General features: G+C 19.8%; 5 protein-coding genes across 17 annotated transcripts in view; 3 read left to right on the top strand and 2 right to left on the bottom strand.

Moving 5' to 3' along the window:
• Positions 1–167: 167 nt before the first annotated feature.
• LOC122716536 (sodium/hydrogen exchanger 7) lies at positions 168–10375 on the top strand. 8 transcript variants are annotated; one of them, XM_043939702.1, is made up of 13 exons: positions 169–431; positions 1314–1543; positions 1699–1776; positions 1862–1938; positions 2202–2411; positions 2530–2780; positions 2859–3061; positions 3140–3405; positions 3475–3526; positions 4779–4835; positions 6010–6198; positions 6276–6362; positions 10054–10375. In XM_043939702.1, the coding sequence occupies exons 1-13, from the start codon at positions 188–190 to the stop codon at positions 10141–10143; spliced, it is 2034 nt and encodes a 677-aa protein (XP_043795637.1). In that variant the 5' UTR covers positions 169–187; the 3' UTR covers positions 10144–10375. The 8 variants fall into 8 exon arrangements, with proteins under 8 accessions (XP_043795634.1, XP_043795637.1, XP_043795638.1 ...); XM_043939703.1 differs by lacking the exon at positions 10054–10375 and adding an exon at positions 9168–9647 and having other exon boundaries at positions 5995–6198; XM_043939701.1 differs by lacking the exon at positions 10054–10375 and adding an exon at positions 7637–7909 and having other exon boundaries at positions 5995–6198.
• A 1632-nt stretch (positions 10376–12007) lies between these two features.
• Positions 12008–13202, bottom strand: LOC122716530 (metallo-beta-lactamase domain-containing protein 1). Its single transcript, XM_043939688.1, has 4 exons — positions 12954–13202; positions 12724–12888; positions 12499–12615; positions 12008–12416 (listed from the first exon to the last, which is right to left on the bottom strand). Exons 1-4 carry the CDS (start codon positions 13102–13104, stop codon positions 12217–12219), a joined length of 633 nt encoding a protein of 210 aa, XP_043795623.1. The 5' UTR covers positions 13105–13202; the 3' UTR covers positions 12008–12216.
• A 21-nt stretch (positions 13203–13223) lies between these two features.
• LOC122716529 (integrator complex subunit 9) lies at positions 13224–16202 on the top strand. 2 transcript variants are annotated; one of them, XM_043939687.1, is made up of 11 exons: positions 13224–13378; positions 13506–13700; positions 13773–13791; positions 13954–14177; positions 14281–14527; positions 14610–14790; positions 14870–15105; positions 15229–15440; positions 15514–15699; positions 15778–15972; positions 16049–16202. In XM_043939687.1, the coding sequence occupies exons 1-11, from the start codon at positions 13370–13372 to the stop codon at positions 16166–16168; spliced, it is 1824 nt and encodes a 607-aa protein (XP_043795622.1). In that variant the 5' UTR covers positions 13224–13369; the 3' UTR covers positions 16169–16202. The 2 variants fall into 2 exon arrangements, with proteins under 2 accessions (XP_043795622.1, XP_043795620.1); XM_043939685.1 differs by having other exon boundaries at positions 13773–14177.
• A 1039-nt stretch (positions 16203–17241) lies between these two features.
• On the bottom strand, positions 17242–19602 carry LOC122716535 (FUN14 domain-containing protein 1). Of its 5 annotated transcripts, none has more exons than XM_043939698.1 (5): positions 19347–19410; positions 18799–18960; positions 18334–18529; positions 17468–17540; positions 17254–17392 (listed from the first exon to the last, which is right to left on the bottom strand). In XM_043939698.1, exons 1-5 carry the CDS (start codon positions 19400–19402, stop codon positions 17352–17354), a joined length of 528 nt encoding a protein of 175 aa, XP_043795633.1. In that variant the 5' UTR covers positions 19403–19410; the 3' UTR covers positions 17254–17351. The 5 variants fall into 5 exon arrangements, 4 of the variants coding, with proteins under 4 accessions (XP_043795632.1, XP_043795630.1, XP_043795631.1 ...); XR_006347050.1 differs by lacking the exon at positions 17254–17392 and adding an exon at positions 18073–18234 and having other exon boundaries at positions 17409–17540; XM_043939697.1 differs by lacking the exon at positions 19347–19410 and adding an exon at positions 19479–19602 and having other exon boundaries at positions 17242–17540.
• A 416-nt stretch (positions 19603–20018) lies between these two features.
• LOC122716533 (histone demethylase UTY-like) overlaps positions 20019–26283 on the top strand; it is a gene marked incomplete at its 3' end in the record, with an annotated part of 80580 nt that continues 74315 nt past the window's right edge. The window contains exons 1-3 of the mRNA XM_043939692.1: positions 20019–20400; positions 20887–21140; positions 21222–21330. Coding sequence (XP_043795627.1) covers positions 20333–20400; positions 20887–21140; positions 21222–21330 — 431 coding nt within the window. The remainder of the gene's footprint in view (positions 20401–20886; positions 21141–21221; positions 21331–26283) is intronic.

Below are 26283 nucleotides of genomic sequence, written 5' to 3'. Positions count from 1 at the left end.
TTTATTTTAATATTGAAATAGAATTCCCGCTTCGAATAAATTTGACAGTGTTACCAAATTTTACAATATTCTACTATATTTATAAGTATATTAAATAGATTTTATATCAATAATATACAGTTAATAATATACAGTTGGCTGTACTGTTAAATTGACAGTCTGCTTAAGAAATGGTTGTAAAGTAAAGATGGCAGTAAGGGGTGATGCACAAATTGTCCTCTTCATTATTTTGTGTATTTTCTTATTAAAATCGTGTAATGGAGCCGCGACAGATATTGAATTAGATGCAAAAGCACAGCTATTGCATAGACTTGATAGTTTAAATCTTTTATTATATACATTTTTATTGATATTAACTGTTTTAACAATATGGACATTTAAACATCGTCGCCTAAGGTTCCTCCATGAAACTGGTCTAGCTGTCATTTATGGTAAGTCGTCTGCTATAACTACTGTTTACAATTATAATTATAATGCAAATTATGCAAATTTTAATTTTAATTTTTATTTAAATTTATTTAAAATTTTTTTAAAGCATTTTTTTTATTATGTATAAATATATATAGTAAATACTTTTTTATTTCAGATTTATATTCTTATATTCTATTCTTTGTATATAGATATATATAAATTATATATAATATATAGTTAAAATAATATTAAATATTTTATTTTTTTATACATATTATAATAATATAATAAATATAAATACAAATATATAATATACTAATATAAATAATAAGTATAAATACAATATAATTAATATAATATAATAAAAATATTTTTAAATAAATTGATTTATTTATACTTATACATCAGAAATATATATTTAATTTTAATTAATTATTAATTAATTAATTAATTAATTAATTAATTTAAATTAATTATAATTAAATACATTTCATAATATTCTAATTTTTAATATTCTAATTTCATAATAAATAATTCTAAATTGATTATTAAAAATTATTAAAAAGAATAAATGATAATAATAATTGTTAAATATTTATTTTATCAATTTTTTATATTAATATTTATTCGATTTTTTTTGTCAACAAAGATATTATCATAAAATTGATATATAATCTTTATATATAAGTAAGAACTAAGATTTAATAGTTTAAAAAAAGAATAATTTTTCATCATTTGAAGTATTGATTATTAATTTTCAATAATAAAGTTTAAATTATAATAATTTCATGAAAGTTATATATATTAAACATTTTAAAATAATATTAATTTATTATAAATTTATTATTATATGTACATATGTATTTGTTATGATATATATATATATATGTATATCTTTTTAGGATTAATTATAGGAGCAATAATACGTTATGGATTTACAACAAGTAGTACTATTCTTCACATGCCTGTTGTACCAGACAACAGCAGTAAATATAATCAATCAGTTCCTCCTGATACATTATGGTTACGTTTTCCGGAAGATAAAGGAGGTGGTAATATTATTAAAAATAAAACATTTGCCTATTTATTCAGAGGAGAGATTTATAAACAAGATAATGAAATAGATTTGAAGGTATTATTTAATTCAATTATTTATAATTTAATTTTTAATAATATATTAGAATTATTAAAAAAATAAATATTGTATTTAATTATATATTTTATTAAATTATAATTAAATTGAACACTAGAAAGAAATAATTAAATAAAAATATAAAATTTTAATAGGCCACCTTTGATTCTGAAATATTTTTTAACATTATTTTGCCACCAATCATTTTTCATGCTGGGTATAGTTTGAAACGTGTAAGTAGCAAATGTTCAATTATTTATATTTATATTTATATTTATCACTATTATTTAATATTATTAATTTTATATTTTATTTCAGAAATATTTCTTTAGAAATTTAGGAGCAATTCTTATGTATGCTTTAATTGGAACATCTATATCAGCTTTTGTTATTGGGTATGTTTTTCATTTATAATGAAAAATATATGTATACATTATTAATAAATAGATATATATTTTCTTGCCATAATACAAGTTTATTTATCTTTTGAAGTTTTTATATGGAACATTTCTTATGATTAATTTTGCGTTCATAGGTCATTTAGATTGAATATATCTGTTGTTTTGTTCATTGACTATAGATAAAGAAAAAAATTCTTTTTAATATAATGCTATATTTTTTTAATCATATATTTCTTATGTTTATATTTTTTTTTCAGAGCTTTGATGTATGCTTTTGTACAATTAATACCACATCTCTCTGCTTCATTTACATTTTTGGATACTTTATATTTTGGTGCATTAATATCTCCCACAGATCCATTGACAATAATTTCTATTTTTAATGATTTACATGTAGATGTAAATTTATATGCTTTAGTATTTGGAGAAAGTGTGTTAAATGATGCAGTTGCAATTGTACTTAGTGGGTATGTATATAAGAATATTAATATCAAAAAGTTTTGATCAAATATAAATTATATATATAAATAAAAATATAAATAATATATATACATATAAATTATATATATAAATTATGTATTTCAGTTCCATACAAAATTATGGAGAACGTTATCAATCAGGTTCAGGTGGATTTGAAACTGTAGCATTTTTCCAAGCATTTGGTGATTTTGTTGGAATATTTAGTTTATCTTTATTTATTGGTGCTACCATGGGTTGTATTACTGCTTTGTTAACTAAATTTACTAGAGTCCGAGATTTTCCTCTTTTGGAATCAGCATTATTTGTTTTAATGTCTTATAGTACTTTCTTAATTGCTGAAGCATCTGATCTTACAGGTAATATTTTATAATTTTATGTGCATTAAATTTATCATCTTCAATAAAATATTTTTACATGTAATTATTTGTATACAGGTGTAGTTGCAGTCTTATTTTGTGGTATTTGTCAAGCACATTACACATATAATAATTTAAGTCCAGATTCGCGTCAACGGACAAAACAACTATTTGAACTTTTAAATTTTTTAGCAGAAAACTTTATATTTAGTTATATTGGTGTTTCAATGTTCACTTTTCCGAAACATCATTTTGATCCAGGATTTATTTTTGCAGGATTCGTATCCTTATTTTATAAATATTCATTTTAAAATAATATTTCATAATACCCTTTATAATCCTTAATTATTTTATTATAGTTATGTGCATTATTAGGTCGTGCAGCTAATGTATATCCATTATCTTTTATATTAAATTTGGCACGAAAACCAAAAATATCGTTAAATTATCAACATATGTTATTTTTTGCTGGTTTACGCGGAGCTATGAGTTTCGCTTTAGCGATTAGAAATACTGTATCTGATGCTCGACAAGCAATGTTAACAACAACGAGTTTAATTGTAATTCTAACAGTTATTTTTCAAGGTGGTGCAACAACCCAATTTTTGAGCTGGTTTAATATACCGTAAGTATAAAAGATTTTTATTATAATCATAAACTTTTTTATTTTATTGAAACAAATTATTTTTTTCAGAGTTGGAGTAGATGAAGAAATAGAAGGATTGTCACATAATGGAATGCGCAGTGTAAGTATTATATTTTTATTTTTAATTATTATTATTGATTTTTTTACTTCACAAAAGTACAAATAATTTAATAATTACAATTTCATTTGCACTAACATATTTAATGAAGAGTAAGATTTCTATTTATGTACTTTTGATATAAAAAATATAGTAATATTTACTATAATATAATTTATTCATTACTAATTTTTACTTTAATAGAATACAATTTTTTGTTATTTTTGTAATTTTTACAAGTAAATTTTTTTAAATAAATTTGCTATTTTATTTTTTATAAATAATAAAATATGCTATAAAAACAAGTGATAAAAATATCTAATTTCTTAATATATATATAAATAAATAAAAAGTATAAATAAATTTTTATTAATTTGTTTTATTTTTATATAAGAAAATATAAAATACACCAAAAGTCATCAAAAGCAAAATTTTAATAAGATTATTTTAAATTTGATTATCTTTTAGAATTATTTTTTAAATTTTATTAAATATTATTGTTATCAGAAAGCATCTCTTTATGAATTATATATATAACAATTTAAACCATAAACTGATTGATGTCAGTCTTTAAAATTAAAAATTTAAATTTTAATTATTTATAACTATGAAAAAATTTTAATATTTTAGGATTAAGATTTGAATTAATATATTTAAATAACTATACAAATAAATTAAAGAACATTTAATAAAATGTAAATAAAAATTCTACATTTATTAGAAATAAAAGACATTTCATCTATTATTGATCTTTTTAAACCATTTATGTATAATACAACATATAATCATTTAATGATATATGTATAATAAATATATATATAATAATTATTTAATAAATATAAAATAATCTAAATTGTTCAACAAAATAGTATTTCTCTAGAAAAATTTAATTGCAAATATATTTGTGCATGAATGCTTTTTATACTATTATTCTTCATCCCCAAATTACTGATGCACTTTTAATATTATACACTATTATCAATAATTTCTAAAATTTTTATTTCTTAATAAATATATGAAAAGATTATATTTATAAATGTTCATTTTTTAAATTCCATTTAAATAATATAGTATTTCTGCACAAAGATTATTAAAATCATATATAGCTTGCACTAGAATTTAACATTTTATAAAATCTAAGCATGTCTAATTACATTGTATTCAAGTTGATAAAAAGGCTTAATTAATTTTAAATAATTGCGCTTAATAATTAATATAAAAAAAATACTGGAATTTAACATACTAATGTTAATAGTCTGGTGGCGAAGGTGGCTTTGGAGATCTGGACATACGTAGGGAGAGAAGTCCGCCGGTATGTTTTTCTATTAAAAATTGAGTTATGTTATTTATGTAATCATAAATAATTCATGCATTTAATGAATTTCTATTTATTACATTGAAATTAATTTAATCTTAATTTTTTGTAGTATATTTAATATTTTCTTATATCTTTATGCAACAATAAATAATTAGTTTTATGCATAAATAGTATTATATGAGTTGCTTTCTGTCACTATCTATTATTAATAAAGAATTAATAATATTTTGAAATAGGGATTTAATAAAAATTATCTTATTAAAATATTTGCAATGACTACTATATTTTGTTAAATGAATATTATTAAAATATTATTTATTAAAAATAATGAGATAATGTGTAATAAAATAAATATGATAAAAATAATAATAAATAAATCAGATATTATTATTTTAATAATATCAAATCATATAAATACATTAATATCTGCATATATTAATTCTTTTTTTGAAAATAGAATTTAGTTTTATAAAATATAGAAATTATTATTTTATTTTAAAAATAAAAAAAAACTTCATTTCATATTATGTTTAATTAGATCTATATATTACAAATAATATTACTAATAAATTTATATATGCTTATGTTTATATTTTGTAAATTAAAAATTTAGTTTATTTTTATATAAGAAAATTAATTGTAATGTAATTGCTAATATGTTTGGCTTTTTATATAACAATTATAATTTCAATTTCATTAAATGTTTGATTTGCTAATTGCATGAATTTAAATATTTCTTTTTATATTATTTTTGTTATCCATTCTGTATGTTGATGATTAGTAGTGTATATGTTTATATCTATTTATATTCATTAACATATAATATCATTAAGATATAAATAAACATTAACAAGGTATATAAATATAAAATGAACAATCAAGCATGTTTTCTAATATTATAAAAAAAATTTAATTAAAAATCTTCAATATTTAAAATTGTATATTATAAATTATATATGCTATTTAATCATTTTTATATTTCATAATTTTTATATTTTATAATTCAAACTTATTTAGTAATTGAATTAGTAAATTATTTTTATTATTTAAATATTTTTCATGAGTGTAATTTTTAATTTAATTTTTAATTAAGTTTGAAAAAATATCATTATCATACAGGATGGATAATTAAAATATTCTTCACATTTCACAGTATAATTCTATGCAGGATGGATCATTACCAAGCAGTGGCATAAAACCTAATGAAAAAGCATTACTTGCCAGAATCTGGGGTGATTTTGACACACGCTACATGAAACCACTTTTAACTCACTCCAGACCTACATTACTGGAAACATTGCCAGTTTGTTGTACACCTTTAGCTAGAATTCTTACAACAACGCAACAAATGACACAGGTATAATATATGATTTTAGAAATTTTTTTTATTTGTAGAATTGTTAAATATTTTATTTCAAGACATTTTTATTTTAGGATGAAGCTGTTAGAAAAGCAGATTCAGATTCAGATTTTTGTCTTGAAGATCGTGAACTGGAGCGACGAAGGACTAGTGTCCAACCGGTGAGTTTTCATCAACCTAATCTCAATTACACTATTAATCCGTGCTATCAGCCTAACAGCACAGATGCAATTAATCCAGATGAACCTTATGTAATTCTTAATTTACACAGAAGGTAGAAGTACTGGATTTGATTTAAAATATTTAAATCTTGTATTAAAATTATGTGTGAAAATAATTCTTACATTATACATATTAAGTATAAATGAGTTTATCATTTATACTTAATTTTCACGTAATTATATTTTAAATATTGTTTCAAATTATATCATTATTTAAAAACACTTGTACAACATAGTCTTTCCATTTTATATGAAAATTATATGAATTATATTTTTAGTATTAAATATATATTTAATATATTTAATATATTATCTATAATTATATAATATAGTAATATATATTTCTATTTAATATTTTAAAATTTTATTATTAATTTTATAAATTATATTTATATTAATTATATTTTCTTATATATAATAAGAATTGCTTATATCAAAATCTTTCATATAAAATGTATAAAATATGCATGAAAAACTTATTTTTCTTCAGTATAGATATGCAATGATACACATTTAAATTATTAAATATAATATTAAATAATATTTAAGTTTATTTATTTGTGGAATTATTTATATATAATAGTATATTTATAATTATATATTTACTCAATTGTAATCTTAATATAAAAGAAATATTGTGTATCATTGTCATATTTAGGTTTATGGGTTATTAACAATACTAATAATATTTTTACAAGACAAGATATCAATCATTAAAATTGAATTTTATTATAAGCATGAATCTACATATATACGTAAAGTTATTTTACAGATGCAGTAAATGTATTCTAGTCATTAATTACTTGTAAGAAATTTGTGAAGAATTAATGAGTTTATTTCAAAGATTTATTTGAAATAATGTGTCTAATATTATAATTTAATATTCCTTATCCACATAACAAATTAAATGTTAAAAAGATTATTTCATTTCTTATTTTTTCAAATAATTTTTTTTATTCGAAAATTATGTTTAATGTCTAATATTTAAAAAAATATTTAAAAAAATTTTTAAATATTAATGATATATATATATTTTTGTTAAATTAATTTAAGTATTAAAAATTTGTGTTTTTTCTTTTAATGTATATATATATACACACATACATATATATGTATACATATATATATATATATATATATTTTTTTTTTTTCTTTTTTATGATTTAGAACAATTTTTTTAGTCTATTTGATCGCGCTCTTACCAATTTTTTTAGAGAAAAAGAAATGATGATGATGATGAGGACCTAAGAATCATTGGAATGGAAGGATTTATTCCGTTAAGAACATTGTAACGAGACAGAAGCCATTGAAAATAATGTTTTGAGAAGATTTTTAAATGCTTTATATTATACTTAGGAATAGGGTTAAATATTAAAAATAATTATATATTTTGTATATAAAATTTTTTAATAATAGTTTTAATTTCTTTATCAATAGTAAACAAGTTAAAAGTATTCTCTCTATATATTTCTCAATTTTTTGCAATTTTAAAAAAAAATTTATTATTTTTTCATTTAAAAAATTTGATGTACAGTGTTTATTTTTTAATAATTATTTATTATTTGAAAATGAATCTTCATATTTCTATATTTGTGTTAATTTTAAATTATTTTAAATTATTTAATACATTTCTTTTTTTTAAATATTAGAAATAATATTATACAACAAATTATCTGTACTGCACTTATTTTTTGTCTTCTTAATATTATAGTGCAATATATTTTAATGTAAATGTAAATTATGAAAATCAAAAGACATGTAGCACATAATAACGAATTTTGAAAATGTACATATTGTGATTTTTTTGAAAGTATTAATATAATATAAAAAAAATAATTATAATAATAATAAAAACTTTAATAGAATTTTGATCCATATTAAAGATTTATATAAAATTACTTTTTAAATATATTATAATTGAACATTAAACATAATTTTCAGTGTTCAATTAATTGTTTTTGAATTTTTGAATCTTTTTAAATCTCATTATATCTCAACAACATTATTAATAATTACAAGATTTATGAAAAAAATATTATGCAGTATAATTTCTGTAATTTTTTTTTATATTAATTATATTTTATTTATTCATTGTTATATTGGAGAAGGATCTGTTTCCATCTATCATTTAATGAATGTTATTGCATGTAACCTGAGAAACCAAATTACTTTTCAAACATCAATTTTTCATGTCAGAAATGCCATCTAAAAATTGCCGCTTGCACACTACTTATGCTATTAGTAACAAATAATTTCTGCAAAAAAAATAATCTTTTATATCTGCTTTCTATACATTGTTTATGAATATTTCTTATTATATTAATTGTTAGTGTAAATTTTGCTACATAGCACTTGCATATAATTTAGTGCACATGTAGTTAATTTCATTTAATTTTCATGTAATTTGTTAAGATCATCAAAAGAAAATAAAATGTATAAGTGTTTTGCAATTTTATATATTTTATATTTAGAATTTTAAAAAATTATGGTAATATTAAATCATATATTTTGTTCAAGATTTTTTAAAAATATTATATTATTGTGCAATCGGCAAATAATTTATTTTCATAATAATAAATATATAATTATGTTAATATGTAATTTATATTTTTCTAGAAAATATTTTTGTTCTGTGTAAATTACTATTTTTTATTATGTAATATTTTTTATACACTTATTTTTAATTTTTTAATTTTTGATTTTATTATAGCATATATTGCTTATTTATATTTGGTTTCTCCACAGACACATGTAAGGAGCTCTCAAACAGAACACGTTTATAAAAAATAAATCTAATATAATTTATTAAATTTATAAATTTTTGGGATTTTCTCTACAATTCTTTTAAATACAAATTAATATTTTTCTTATTCAATATATTATAAATATTTAACATCAATATGTTATTTCATCCAAATTCTAATTCATATAATATGTTTCATTTTTAATGTTCTCTAATTTTGTTATCATACAGATAAATTTTAATTTCTTCAAGTAATATAAAACGTGTATATTTTCTAATATATTGTAATCAACATCTCAGATAATATTTAGTGAAAATTATGATATAGCTATGTGCGTATGCAATGTTGGTGTCAAGTATTACATATATTACTGTACTATAGTTTCTATAAATGTTGATTATATTTTACTAGTATTTATTTTCTTCAATATTTTGGATAATAAAAGACATTGACTACAAAAAATTAAATGTAAGTATTGTATAAAGAATAAATAATAAGGAAAAGGTAAAAAATTATAATATATTATATTATTTATATTTATATTATATTAAATTATTTACATTTATATTACATTATATTGGCATATATTTTTTTAATTTATAATGAATTCATAAAAATGAATTTAATTTTAGATTACAAATATATATATACATACATAATAATCCTTCTCCTTATTTAATAATCTATTTATTCTAATTATGGTACTTGCATAAAAATAGATTCTATTTTAAATGTTAATTTAAACTTGTACATATTACTGATTTTGTTACAATAATTTTTATCAAGAATTTTTACACATATAAAATCAATAATTGTATTTGATATACTAAATAATGCGTAAGAATCTAGAGATGGATTCTTCATATATTTAATACTTTGTGGGGCAGCTGGGAACTGTGATGGGAGAAGTTAGTCCGGGACCACTACCATTGCACACACGCGTCGCCTTGCCAGGTTTGGTCGGCAAACATTTATAGAGACTAATTGATATTGGTAAATAACCTTACCTTTTTATGTATAATATTATATGTGCAACTAATAAATGTATTTATTTGTAAAGCTTAGAAAATCTGTGCAAAAATTATCACATTTAATATTATCTATCATAAATACAATTTGAAGCTTTTCTATTATATGCACTTATTTATTAAATTATAAAAATTAATTAAACAAATATATTATTGTAATAAACAATTTATATCACTCTCATTTTATAATAAATATGATTATATTATTGTCTTTTAAATATCATAAACTCAAAATTAATATATATATATGTTATATTATAACATTACACATTACATTTATTGGTTGTACTAAATTTAATCAAGCTTTATTATGTAAAATAAAACTAATTATTAGTTATATAAAAATCAATAAATATAAATTATATTTAATATAGAAAATATAAATATACTTTTCTCTTGACATATGTATGTATGATTTATAATTCAATGAAAGTCCTTTATAAAGATTATCAAATATTATAGTAAAAATTTATCTTTGAATATTATTGAATTAAATATAATAATAAGATATCAACTTATATTTGCATTGTGCATTCAAATATAATAATTCATGAAATATAATAATGAATAAAATATAATAAAAGAATATAATAAATAAAAATATAATAAAAGAAAAAGAAAGTAAACAATTATATAATTACATTTTATTAGAAATTTATATTTCTAAAATTATATTAAATGTAAAAATTGTTTTAGAAAAATTTTTAATTAATACTATAATAATTGATTTTAATTCTTATATTGAAAAAAATAATATTTAAATTTTATGAATCTTAATGATAATATCATATATTATATGTAATATATAATATATAATATAACTATATTTTGATCTTAACAGTAATATAAATATTATATAATTTCAAATTATTATATTTGAATGTATTCTGTAATTTAAAGTTATATTTAATAATTGTTATTTGAAAGAAGAACTTTTTTATTTAGCAAATTGATTTTGCTGGCATATACAATTATATTTGCATTTAAGGTGTAGAATATTTATGATAAAATACATAAATATATGCAATTTACATACATTTTAATTTATAATTTTATGTATTAATTATATATAAAAATTATAGTCAGTGCCAAAAGTTTTTATTATATTATAATTATACATATAATTAAATTATAATTTTTTTGTGAAAATGATTGTATAAGTAAAAATTTTAATATATTTTAAATAAAATATGATATTGATTTCAACAAAAAATAAAAAATACATATACATATATATATATATTATATATTAATTATATATTATAATTATATATTAATTTTATATATATATATATATATATATATTACAAATTATGAGAATATGAAAAATAAATAAAATAACATTTTCTGCAAAATGTACTCCAATTGTTTTTTAAAAACTCATGATAATTACAAATTTTATATGTTTATTATATTTTTAAAAAATATTTACTTATAATTTACTTATATATTTACTTATATATATTAATATTAAATGTACATAATGTACAATTCAAATATGATTTATCAACACTATTTAAAACGTAAAATACAAGAATAAAAATATATGAAATTTTATTTTAAATGTTGGCTGTGAATACTTGACAAAAATATTTGAATTTTTAATTTACATTTTATATATTAAAATAAATATTGCAAAATACAGTAAGAAATTATACTTACAATATGTTATTTTTTTTACAATTAATATGTTTTTAAATTAATAACTTATTTTAATTATAAATGAATTATGCTAATAAATGTCATATAAGGAATAAAATTTTACCATATAATATTTAAAATTATCTTTTTCTATATATTTGTGAATTGAACAATATGTAATAATCATTGCAATGTATACATATATATAAAATAATAATATTGTGATACTATGTACACTTATAGTGTTTTAATAAAGTATTTGTAAAAACAAAATAAAAAATATATCAAATTTAATTAAATTAAATTTATGTACATTAATTATAATTAAAAATATATGTTTAAATGTGTATAATAATATTAATATAATATATATATAATATATTATATAATTATTTGGTTTTTAATAATTCTTTTCATGTCATTAGTAACAACAAACATTGGTCCATGACCAGGTATTATAAAATTTGCCAAATCAATTATATAAGATCGCATATGTGATTGAATTTTTTGTAATTCTTTAGTTCCTAATTCTTTCCAAATGAATGGATTTAGTATATCTTCTTCTTTTTCGAATAAATCACCTATAAAATTGATAAGAATATGGAAATATATATATAAACTATTTATAATGTTATCATATTATATTATTTTTAAAAAATAAACCTGTAATAGCAAAACATGTAGGTTTTTCAGAAATTGTAGTTTCAACTAAAACTGTAACATCATCCATTGTATGACCAGGAGTTGCTATAATTTTAACTTCTGGGCAAATTTGATATCCTATATATATATATATATATACATATATATATTTTCAATAATTATAATTTTTATATATTTAATTTTACGCACTTATATAATTTTATTAATATATTACAAAAATTTTACCATTTTTTAAATCTTTATCGAAAAATAATTCTCCGCGATGTACACAAGTTCCTATTATATGTTCTGCATTTATAAAAAGATTATTGTTTCCTATATGATCAGCATGACTATGAGTACAAACAACATAATCAATTTTATCAGGTGTAACGTTATGTTTATTAAGTGCTGAAATAAATTTTTTATTTAAGTATTTTAACATTAAATTGCAAATATCAAATAAATAATAATACCTTGTATTATTTTTTCTCGATCCCAAGCTGTCATAGTATCAACAATAATATTCTTGGATGCTTTTATTAATGTACAAGTACAATTTGCTTTCATTGTTCCATCGTCAAGTTTTATAGAATAACCATTAAATAAAACAATTACTTTGCACATTTTTGAAATTAAAATTAAAATTAAAAAACTTATTTTTTTTAGAATTATATATTATAATAATATATATTATGTGCCTTATGTGAATAAATTTATTTCATTTATTATGACAGAAATGCGATAAATTTGAGAAATATTGCACAATACACTGCATTATATAGTATATTTAAATTAGCATTAGTAACATTAGAGGTTATGTATACCGAATTAAAATATTCGTGATCACATTTGTATTAAATAAAAAATTAATGAAAAGACAAAATTTAAAATGAAATTGGTAATTGTAATTATTATAATATTTTAATATAATTAATATAAATAATTTTTAATTAATAAAATCATTAAAATAATCTTAGTTTTTAACATTATTCGTAAAAATTATATTTTAAATGTTTATATTATAGTATTGCTTATCAAGTGAACCAACAAAGCCATGTTTGGTATTAAGTTTCAAAGGAATTACATTAATGTTAGATTGTGGTTTAAATATGCAGTCTATATTACATTTTATGCCAATGCCTATGGTTCCCAGTACTAAATTTAATTCTTTGCCTTTGTGGCTTCCACGTGATAATCATCAAGATTGGCAAATAGAAGGGGTTTGCATAATATATTTCTTTTATTATATTTCACACATAAATTTGTATTTATATCAGCATTCAAACTTCTAGGAATTAAAAGAATGCTGTGGTAGAGTATTTGTAGATTCAACACCTGAGTTTTCTCCACCTTTAGAAAAAATAGTAGATTTTTCAGAAATTGATGCCATTTTAATATCAAATTATACTTGTATGTTGGCTCTACCATTTATAACAGAAGATACTGGCTTCAAAGGTATTATTTATGCTACAGAACCAACATTACAAATTGGACGATTTTTTATGGAAGAACTAGTAGAATTTATTGAACAAACTCCTAAAGCTACATTAGCTAAACATTGGAAGGAAATGCTACATGTATTACCTTCTCCATTAGCTGATGCTCTTAAACCAAAATCTTGGAAACATATATATTCAATGTCAGCAGTTAATACTGCTTTATCTTACATTCAAACAGTTGGATATGATCAAAAATTGGTAAATTAGCATAATATTATTTTAAATTTTTTTATTATTTTATTATTTTTTATTTTATTTTATTATTTTTTTATTATTTTAAATTTTTTTTTGTTTCTCATAGGATATATATGGTGCATTAACAGTTACTCCTATAAGTTCTGGATATTGTTTGGGTAGCAGTAATTGGTTAATTTCATGTGATCATGAAAAGGTTGCATTTGTAAGTGGATCTTCAACATTGACAACACATCCACGTCCTATGGAACAAGCTACTTTAAAACATGCTAATATGTTAATATTAACAGGTTTAACTCAAACACCTACTGCTAATCCAGATACTATGCTTGGAGAACTCTGCATGACTGTTGGTAGAATAAAATTATTTTAATAATATTAATAATCAGTTAAATTTAATATAAATAATTTAATGTTTATATTAAAATTTTATAGCAATGACACTTAGAACTGGAGGATGTGTTCTAATACCATGTTATCCATCTGGAGTTGTATATGATTTATTTGAATGCCTCAGTACTCATTTGGATAAATCTGGTTTTGCACAAGTTCCATTATTTTTTATATCACCAGTAGCTGAAACTTCTTTAGCATATTCAAATATTTTAGCTGAATGGTATAGTTTATATTAAATGAGTATGGCAAAACTATTTATAGATTATTTATAGATTATTCACATTTTGTATTTATTACAGGTTATCAACAAATAAACAAAATAAAGTTTATCTTCCTGAAGAACCATTTCCACATGCTTTTCTTGTTAAAAATGCCAGATTAAAACATTTTACATCTACATATGCTGAAGGTTTTAGTTCTGATTATAGACAACCTTGTGTTGTTTTTTGTGGACATCCCAGTCTTAGATTTGGAGATGCAGTTCATTTTGTTCAATTATGGGGTAATAATCCACAACATACTATAATTTTTACAGGTAATTTTTATATATTATATTACTTTGATAATGCATTACAAAGTAATATATAAATTTATAAATCACGTAATTTATAAATTTTATATTAATATAATATAATAATATAAATAATAATTCTTTCAGAACCAGATTTTCCATATTTAGATGCTTTAGCACCATTTCAACCATTAGCTATGAAAGCAGTGCATTGTCCAATTGATACATCTCTTAATTTTACTCAAGCTAATAAATTAATTAGAGATTTAAAGCCAGAACATTTAGTTATACCTGAATGTTATACACAACCACCAATAACTGCACCACATAGAACAGATCTTGTCATAGAACCTGTAGGAGTAAGTATATATAATGTTAAATTAGAGATTATTTCGATTAATTTTTAACATATTTATTTATTTTATATTTAAGGAAAAACCTTTAATTACTTTTAAACGAGGTGAAGTTATAAAATTGCCTTTAAAAAGAAAAAAGGGACGAGTATTTATTGAACCAGAACTAGCGGGAAATATAATTCCTAATGAAATTCGACCTGGTTTAAGTCTTGCTTCTGTTACTGGTGAATTGGAAGTTAAAGATAATGTATACACAATAAAAGTATGTATTTTTAAAGTAGAACTTAATAAATATATATTTTTAAAAATATATTTTATTAATTAAGAATTATATTTTTAGAGTATTGAAGATAGACCTAGTGGGAAACGTAAAGCATCTTCTGGTTCACCTGCACCAATCAAAGAAGAAGTTCTTAAAGAAAGAAAACATGAATATGGTAATCTGGATCCACAAGAACTATTACAGAAGCTTAATCAAGAAGGAATTCAAGGAGCCAAATTACAACATAGTCCAACTGCTACCAGTATTCACTTAGTAAGATACTTATGCATCATAAAAAATAATTTTTTGTTTAAATATAAAATTCATTTTTTATTACTTATATTTATAGCAAGATGAAGATACTTTGATTCAAATTGGAGATAATTCAACACATATTTTTTGTAATGGTGATCAAAAAATTAGAAGACGACTAAGAACTATTATTATGCAGTGTCTTAAAAGATTTTAAAAAATTTTAAAAAATAAATAATATTATATTATAATTATTTTATATAATTTTATTTTTATAATTATAATTGTATATTTGTAATTAATTTTTTTTGTTTTGTAGCATACAAAAGAATAAGTATTTTTAATCAATCATAAATAACATATTTGTCAATATGTTTTCTATATACATATATATATATATACATATAAAATTATATATATGTATATAGGATATAAAACTTAATACATTATAATCTTATCATTTTTATCAAGAAAAAAATTTATGGCAGTAAGATTCTTCTATTTTTCACAAATAAAAATTTTAAATTATAACATTTTGTAATAAAGTAATTACATCTTATATATATATATATATATATATATATATATATATATATATATATATATACACACATCAATTTATATATTAATTATTTTGAATATAGTAATATTATATGATTAGTTTTATATTTATGCTATAAAATATTTAAATAAAGAATCTTACAAAACAGAAATAGTATAAAACTATATCTATTTTAATCAAAAAATATATAATTAATTATATATAATTATTAATTTTTTATTAATTATTTAATTATATATAATTAATTATATATAAAACTTATAGAAAATTTGTTTACAATATTCAATAGATTAACATTATCTTTATTTTAATTTTAATTTATTTATTTATTAATATTTCTAGCAATTTTCATAAGTTAATATAATGAAGATTATATTAATTGCTATATTATATTATATAAATATAATATCTAAGATGACTGCATTATTTTTATTGTATTCTGAATGCAAAACAATTTACTCAAAAATAATTAAATATGGATAACAAATTATATATTTATATATATTATAATAATAACATTTATATATTATTTATATATTATTAATGTTAAATCATAAAATGTATTTCATTTCTAATATAATACATGCAAAAGTTAAATTATTTTTTTCTTTTTATAAAATCAGGTATTTATGGAATATACATATACAAAAAATAATATCAAAATCACAAATATAAAAAAATTAAATTTCATTTACTTTATATATAACATATACATAACTTTAATATATTTCATTATTGGTATTTTAAAAACATAAATTAATATTTTGACATTCAGTTTTATTTTTGTTCTTAAGACATAAGCACCTGATTTTTTATATGCATTCAGAGTACAATGCATTTAAATCAATTTACCACTTACAATACCAAGTGCAAAACCACCTACAAAATAAGAAAGGAAAAAGTGAAATTCTGTAGGTTTAAATGAAGTATCGCCAGTTATAGAATGATACCAACGACGTGTACGAGATTCGCCATTTTTTAATAATTGTTCAGCTTTATCTAACTTTTTATCAACATATCTCTCAACCTGAAACAGTAAAATTTCATTCAATTCATCAAAATAAAATAACAAATATTTCAACAAAAATATAAAACATGTTTTATACAAATTTATACAAAATGTTGATATTTTTGATTTTCAAAATAAAAATTCTCGTAATATACGAAAAGAAAGTAAAAAAATTTCATGAATAATAATAAAATTGTATTATTGTTATATATAATTTTTTACAAATATCTAAGTTTTTGCTTATTATGTTATTTTATAAGTATATTATAACTATATTTTTTATAAAATTGTATATATATTAATGTATAAATTTGTATACATATTAAAAATAATGGTTACAAGATAAAAACTTCTTAATGCATGTGCATATTTTTAGAAGTGTTAGAATTTAATTAAATATACATATATGAGATACAGAGCTACAAAAATTAACAGTAAATTTATACTTATATATTAAAAATAAAATTCTTAAGCATATAAGTAATAAATAATTTAAATAATAAAAAAATATTTGATTCTTAAGTTTTTATGAAAATGATGAAAATAATACCTAACATATAATGTTAATATGCTAAAAGTAACAAATATATAATGTTCACTCATGTTTTTATAAAAAAAACTAATAGTTTTTCATTCAGGATGCTAAACCAATAATAAAACCACCAATGAAACTTGTTGCCACAAGTGAATTGTTTCGACACCATGTTCCTACCTATAAATAATATTAATATTATATTTATATATTAATAAGTATTATAAATCTATGAAATTTTTCTTGTAAATTTAGATATCAAAATTATTAAAATTTTACCTTATCCAAGAATTTTGGTCCTTCACCTGTTACTGTTTCTTCTACTTTATCTGTTATTTTCTCAGCTTTTTTTTGAATTTTATCCCAATTAATTTTAATGTAACCTTGATGTGCTGCAATTTGGAGCATTATAATTCCACCACCAACTGCAAATGCAGTAATTTTTCCAATTTTTATTGTTATAAAACCAGTCAACCTATATAAAATATTTAAATTAAATTAGATATTTATTTTTTGGCAAGATTAAAGTTTTTATTAAATATGGATAATTATATTTTTTTATTAATAATGAATAATTATACATAAGTAGAAATTTTTTTTTTTGAAGTAGTTAAAATATCTATTAATTAATAATTAATAATTAACTTAATTATCTTTTTTTAGTTGTACATTAATCACATTATATAAAATTAAAAGTTTTTTATATAATTTTAATATGTGTATGTATATATGTATAATATTTACCATCCTGATGTTGTACCAATAATAATTTGTTTAGTAGTAGACTTTTTGTTCACATCTCCTAAAATCTTGTCTATCATACTTTCTGCATGTTTTGAAATGTTCAATTCTTCTTTGTTTGCATTATCTTTGTTTTTCTTTGTTACTGGAAGACTCATTTTAACACTGAAAATTATTTATTATCATTAATATTTCGTTATAAAATAAGAATTTTAAAAACGAGTTAAACAATATTAATATACGTTTTTAAATACATATTTTTTGCATTATATTTTTTCTTGATACAATTTTCGTTTGCAAATTAACAACGTAAAAGCTAAAGAATGAATGCTATTTTCACGTCTTGAAATAATAATGTTAACAAATTCTTCAGTTATATGTCAGAACAAAAATATATCGATGACTGTATTGTTAAAAAATTGCAATAACGAATATTTTGTTAAGTATTACTTCATAAATTATTTTAAATCATTTCATTAATCATAAAAGCATAGAAAGTATTAAAAATATAAACAAGAATTTCAAAATAATATGAAAAAAAAATTGTCTACCGTTTAAATAATTTTGTTGCTCCTGACTTGATGGTATTCTTGTATATTTTAGGCATGATATCATTCAGATATATTCTTAAATTATATAATATTTCATAATGGTTAATATTTATATATATGTATAAGGCTCACCTAAATTCTTCAATTACCGAAATATTATTCGATAAAATTAAAATATCTTTATGTATAAACGCGAAAGATCAAAATCTCCGGTTTTCTAAAATGATTGTTCGGTTTGAAAAACAGTAAAGACGGTAAAATAGTGAAATCACTGAAGAGCCGTGTGTATTTCAATAATAATATAAGAATTTTAGAATGAACATATTATTTTATATGATAATATTAAATTATAAGAAAACTAAATAAATATTTTAATTTATTAACATAAGATTTTTGCTAATAAATTATATAAATTTTTAAAAACATTTTAACATATTGTGATATAATATTCTTGAAGAATTAAAAACTTTAAATAATAAATTTTATAAAATCTAAATAATTTTAAAAAATTTTATACTCATTTATATGAGTATATATTATATAATATACTATTAACTATTTATCTTATTTTGATTATAACTTTATATATTTATTATAATAAATAAGTCTTCTTACATTGTAGGTAATTTTTATTGATTTCATGATTTATTAAGTTTAAATTATATTTTACATATAATATATATTCTACAAGATATATAGAATAAATTATTCAATTTTTCGCGCTATTCTAGGACGTTTTGAAAAATAATATTCTCTGGTACCGGAATTATAAATCGACATGAGCCATGATAATGGTCTTCCGTCGCGTGATTCGCCATCCTGATTTAACCTGGTTGCCGCTTTTAAAAACTTATCGTCCTGATGAGGTGACAAAGTGTCGAGAGAGTAAATTGTGAAAACTCTCGGATTTTCGTACAAAGCAACCGGTTCTAAGTGTAAACATGTGTTCTTTCTGTTTTTAATGAGTATATTTACCAAGTACGAAAATGGCTCAAGATACTGACGATATCAATTTGACTCCTCAAGAATTACAAATACTATCTGAGTTAGACAGGTGATTTTAAAATAAACAAAATCTACTACATCTAGTTTTGTTTTGATTTCTCAATTTTTCTTATATTAATTATAGTTTTTTTTGCTATTTTTCAATATATAACCTAAAAGTTTGTTTGACAGAATAGGCGCGTAATTCGATCAATTTATTCGAAATTATTTGGAACTGACATCTTTTTTTTATCAAAATATATATAGAATTCAATTATAATATTAATATATTTTTATGATTTATATAATAATTGTAATTATAACATTTAAAATATTATCATAGAAATTAAAACATAAAATATATTAAATATTTAAAATATGTCTATTTTAAATTATATTTTAAATATTTTAAAAATATTTATCTATGAAACATTTATGTATATTTTGCTAAAATTTACTAACATAACGATATTTTTAATATGTGATGTCTTTTATATTTATATTTATTGTAATTATAATTTTTTAATTAATAAATATACTTTTTCAATATGTGCAGTCGGCAGTTTGGATTTTTAAAATTAAATTCACCAGAGCAAACAAAGAAAAAAGCTTTAGTTGTTCGTGCAATTAAGTATTTAGAAAGAATGTTAGTTCAAGCACAAGCTGAAAATCAACGTAGAAAAGCAGATAGTACAAAAATGAATCCCGATGAATTAAAGGATGATGATGAAGATAAAGGAATTAGTATTGATCCTAAAACATACTGTAAATTAGGACATTTTCATTTACTTTTAGAAGATTATAGCAAAGGTAAATAACTAATAATTATTTGTGATAAATTTTCATTAATTTCATTTTTAATATACTTATATCTTTTAAAAATTTCAACAGCCATGTCAGCATATCAAAAATTTTATTCTTTAAAAGGAGATTATTGGAAGGATGCTTCATTTTTATATGGTCAAGGACTTGTTTATTATCACTTCAATGCTTTTCAATGGTAAGTGATCTCTTGCATTCAGTAGTATATTATTTCATATTTATTTTCTATTATGTGCATGTGTATATATATTTTATTATGTATAACTCATTTTGCTTTTATATTATTATTATAATTTGAACATAATAAAAATACAATTATAAAATAAATATTTTAAATTCTCTTTCAAATATAAAAATATTTTAAAAATATAATTTATTTATTTATATTATTATTTTTATGATGATTAAAAAAATCAGTTTTAATAATTTATTATTATAAAAAAATAGTAAAGAATTTAAAATATTTATTTAATTTACATTTTGAATTTAAAATAAAAGAATTTAAAATATTTATTTAATTTACATTTTGAAAAAGGAAAATAAAATATGGATAAAAAAACTCTACAGAAAAATGTTATCTCGTATGAAACTTGTTCACCTTGAAAAGGGTACGTTGACCCCTTAGACGATGTACACATAGAGTTCATCGTTCCCATCGTGCATTCTCTATTTTTTTAATTTCGCGCAAAATCCTGTTGGTAATGTAATTTTATTTTTTGATGTCGATAAGATAGAATATTAAGGTTCGGTAAAGTAGATTGCTTGTAGAAGTTACCGAATGAGTTATTAATACACAAATTGAACAATAGATGTCGATGATTTTACTATAAGAAACTGAATGTGCCTACGTGCCGAGTTGTTTCATGAATATGGCGACTAAGAAAATGCGTGGGGGAAATAAAAGGCCAAGTAACTTACTACATAAGTATTTATATATTAAGTATTTAGAATGTTCTGTTTCAATGGCCAAAATAATAATAAATATGGCTATTAGTGTATTGTATATATAATTATTATCAAATTATTGCTTTTCTTTCTAAAAATTTCTTTGTTGTGTATTATGAATTTTTTTTTTTTGTATATTCTATCTAATTTTTAAGACAATTGTATCAAAATTATTATGAAAAAATTAATTTGAAAATACTTTTATAAATATTTATGTTCAAATTTATTTCGTAAACTATCAACTATAATAAAATTACTTTTATGTTTTAAATTATTTATTCAGAAAATATAATTGACAACAGTTATTTCGGATATTGACATATTTGAATTTCATTATAAATTGACAGTTGACAATTACAGAAATTGAACATTTTCAATTCTTTGTCAGTTTGTTTTATAAATAATCTCTTATTAAATATCATTTAATATCGTTTGTTATTTTTAATTAGCATTGGTGTTAAAGATCATTAAATATTGAATTGTCATATTAATAAGATTTTTCATTATAAGAATTGGAAATATAAAAATATAACATATTGTTTTATAAAATATATATAATGTATAATTCGTGAAATAGATTAAAATCAATCAAATAATAAAATTAAAAATATATTTTATTATTATTATTATTTTAATATATTTTTTCTTTATAACAGTATGAAATATAATATTTTCATACTGTTACACTATATCAAAATCTGATATAAATAATATATAAGATATTATTAGTGTTAACTTGACATTTCCTGTCAGACAATCAGTTTTGTAGACGGTTAAGAGTGGGAATATCGATTTCCTGTTCAACCCTCCTTAACTTAGATGGTGCAAGATTCTCATGAAATGAAACTCATAGTAGACTTCCTTCGACTTTTCAGCATTCCATTTGATCATGATGATCATATAATAATTATCAATGATTCTGATTGACATTATTTCACTATTTTTCTCGAATTTTTTCATTCATTCATTTGAATATACAAATAATATACAAATTTTAATTAAAAAAAAAAATTTAAATTGGTCAAATTCATATTGTTTGTATATTTAAATTTAAATAAATTTGTAAATTATATATATTTTTTTTCATAAATAATAAAATAATAATGATATTTAAATCGAATAATTTCATTATTAATTGTATTTCTAATCAAAAATTGAATTTTATATTAATCTACTGATTACAATAATTTAAAAATATAATATTTTTTGTCTTTATTTTATTTGAAAATTTGAAATTCTTATTCAGCGGATGAAATTGAATGGAAAATTCTCTCTTTGCAGATGCAAAAAGCAATTTTCTTAGATATATTAGGTTTCAAGCATCATTTAGGCATATAAAATAGAAAGTACAATTATTTGTAGGATATAAGAATAAAATAATTAAATTATATGCACATAGTTTGATATAATATTCGTAGAATTATCGTATTCATAAAAATGAAACTTGTACGAGCTTTTTTTTTTTAGATTCATTGTTTTATTATTCATAAAAATTATACTTTATTATATTTAAATTAACTACTATATTTATATAATTACTAATTTAATATATTTATAAAATTAATTTAAAACAATCTATAATATTCATAAAAAAATTTATAATAAAATCTATCAAATATAAAATTTTTAGAAACATTTTTAGAAATATCTTTGAACGTTATTTAAGATGTTATTAAAAATGTTTCAAAAAATTACTATATTATTGATAAAATATTAATTCTATCGTCTATTTCGTATTACAATAATTTTTTTATATTTTTTTTCATATCTTTGTCTTTTTTGTTCTAAATTCTATAAAGTTTTTTTCTTTTTTATGTATGTCATTTCATTAAATTTATATTAAAAATACAATAATAAATAGTTGTAAAGTAATAGTCAGTAATTAAAGAAACTAAACTAGGTCACTTCATATTGTTGCATTGTTGACAATTTTATCTTTTCTTTGAAATGATAAAAATTACATTATATTAAATATAAAAATATATTATATTATATATCTCAATTATATTATTATATAGTTATTATTGCATATATGTAATTAATATATATTATTTTTTTTTATTATGAAAATGATACAAATAATAAAGTAAGATATTAAGATTATATAAATAAAATATGAATTATTACAAGTCAAGTTTTTTCATTTTTTCGTGTATTTGTAATTAAATATTGAAAGAAAATAAATATATTAATTACATTCGCGTGATAGGTTAACTCGTTGCAACGTATGGCACCGTGCTACGATTGCGATAATTAAGAGAATAGAGCCATGGTTTGTCGATAACAGAAAACTACAAAGAGAAAATGGTTTGGTGCACGCTACTAACCAAAGTATTGACGGTGAAATGAATATTATCGTTTCTGTACCGTGAAGTTATTTCTTTGTTACTTCACATCATGTGACTGCAAAAACAGGATATTTACTGTATATGTTTATGATGTGCTAAAATAAATTGTAACTTTCCATTTTAATTTAAAAATTTTTTAAAGACAAAAAAAAAGATGAAAAATAATAGTAAAAAGAATCAATCTATCGATATATCGATTTTAATGAGTTTGATTATATTTTATCAAGAATATCTTTTCATTACGCATAATCATTGATTTTAGTTTTTAATTTATATACAAAAATATTTTTCATAATATGTATTTCATATGTATTTCATATGTATTTCATGTTCTGATATCCTATAATCGCATTTTTGTTTAGTTCATCAATTTATTAAAACATAGGATCTTATGTTCTAAATCATCTTTTAATAAATTGTTATTAATTATTAGATAAAAATGTTACCATTTTATGATTATAATATTCATGAATATTTTTTGACAAATTTAACAACAATTAAATATTTACAATAATTAGCAATGGAATATATTTAAGTTTGAATTAAATTAGGTTTTCAATGCTTATTCTTTGTTTTATATTTAAAATATAGATTTTAGATTATTTTTATAAATTTAGATTTATATTTAAAATATAGATCACTTGACATTCATTTTTGAATATCAAGTTATGTATTTATGTAAATTAGATTTGTATTAAATTGAGTTTGAATCATATTTGAGTTGAATTTGATCAGATTAATACTTTGAAAAAGTTCATTTGAATCAGTATAATAGATACTTTATAAATATAATTCGCGAATCGTGATATATAAAGAAGTTAATTTCTAGGTTAATTGAATTTGTATATTATAAATTATGATTGTAATGATTGGTAATTTGATATCTCTTTTATCGTTATTATTATAATTATAATTTTTATAAAAATTTTTAACATATTATAATTTCGTGAGAAGATTTTTTTGAAATGCAAAAATATTTGAACTTCTATTTAATTAATTGAATATATTGTGTACGAAATTAACATTCGAACAGAATATGTTATTATAAATTTATAATATACTTCTCTAGAATACTTGATTGTCCTTGGATAGCGGAGAGAAACTGCAGCAACCCTTCGTTCGATCGGCAAGTCTTTTTTTCGCCAACTTTTCACCCTCTAGCATTGAATGGATCCGAATCTCCCCAAGAGTGATTCACATGATGCGTGACTCGTCAGTTCGTAATCTTTTGCATATGTGTGGTTTGCGTGTTGTATCACTTCCTATAATATTTATAATATCTCTATATATCATTTTATTATATAATTCTTGATTCTATGCATATTTTTATTTTATAATATTTTTTGATTTTTTATTTTCTGATTTTGCTTGCGGTTATAACAATCGCTGGAAAATACATAGTTATAGCTTTCTTCTATAAAATAAATTATTTTTGTATGCATTTATATTTTCTTGAACAATTGTCTCGTTTCAGTATTAATATATAATACGAAAAATATTTATTTTATATTATAATGAAAATTTTGTATAGACAGTTTTGTTTGAGTTAATTTATTGAAATTTTCATGGTTATTGATATTTTCTTTATATGTTTATTCGTTTCAAATTGTTTTGTTAAACTTTAATTGTATTTATTTGAGAATTATAAGAGAACATTTTTTATTTGTGTAATTTCGGAAAATTTTCCAACTATTTTGAGCACAGTTTATCGAAACGGCAACCAGAACGTTTGTCCGCCATGGCAGAGTGCCGTTGAGTCACGTGCAACGTATAGAGATGCGTTGCAAACGATCGATTTTATGGCCTCTCCTTCTACGCACATGTTCAACCATATAGTT

This window comes from Apis laboriosa, unplaced genomic scaffold (assembly GCF_014066325.1).
Source record: "Apis laboriosa isolate Shangri-la unplaced genomic scaffold, ASM1406632v1 scaffold478_cov154, whole genome shotgun sequence".
In the NCBI taxonomy this organism is placed as follows: Eukaryota; Metazoa; Arthropoda; class Insecta; order Hymenoptera; family Apidae; genus Apis; species Apis laboriosa.
Note: the sequence above shows the minus strand (reverse complement) of the source record. Positions and strands in the feature narration are given on the sequence as shown.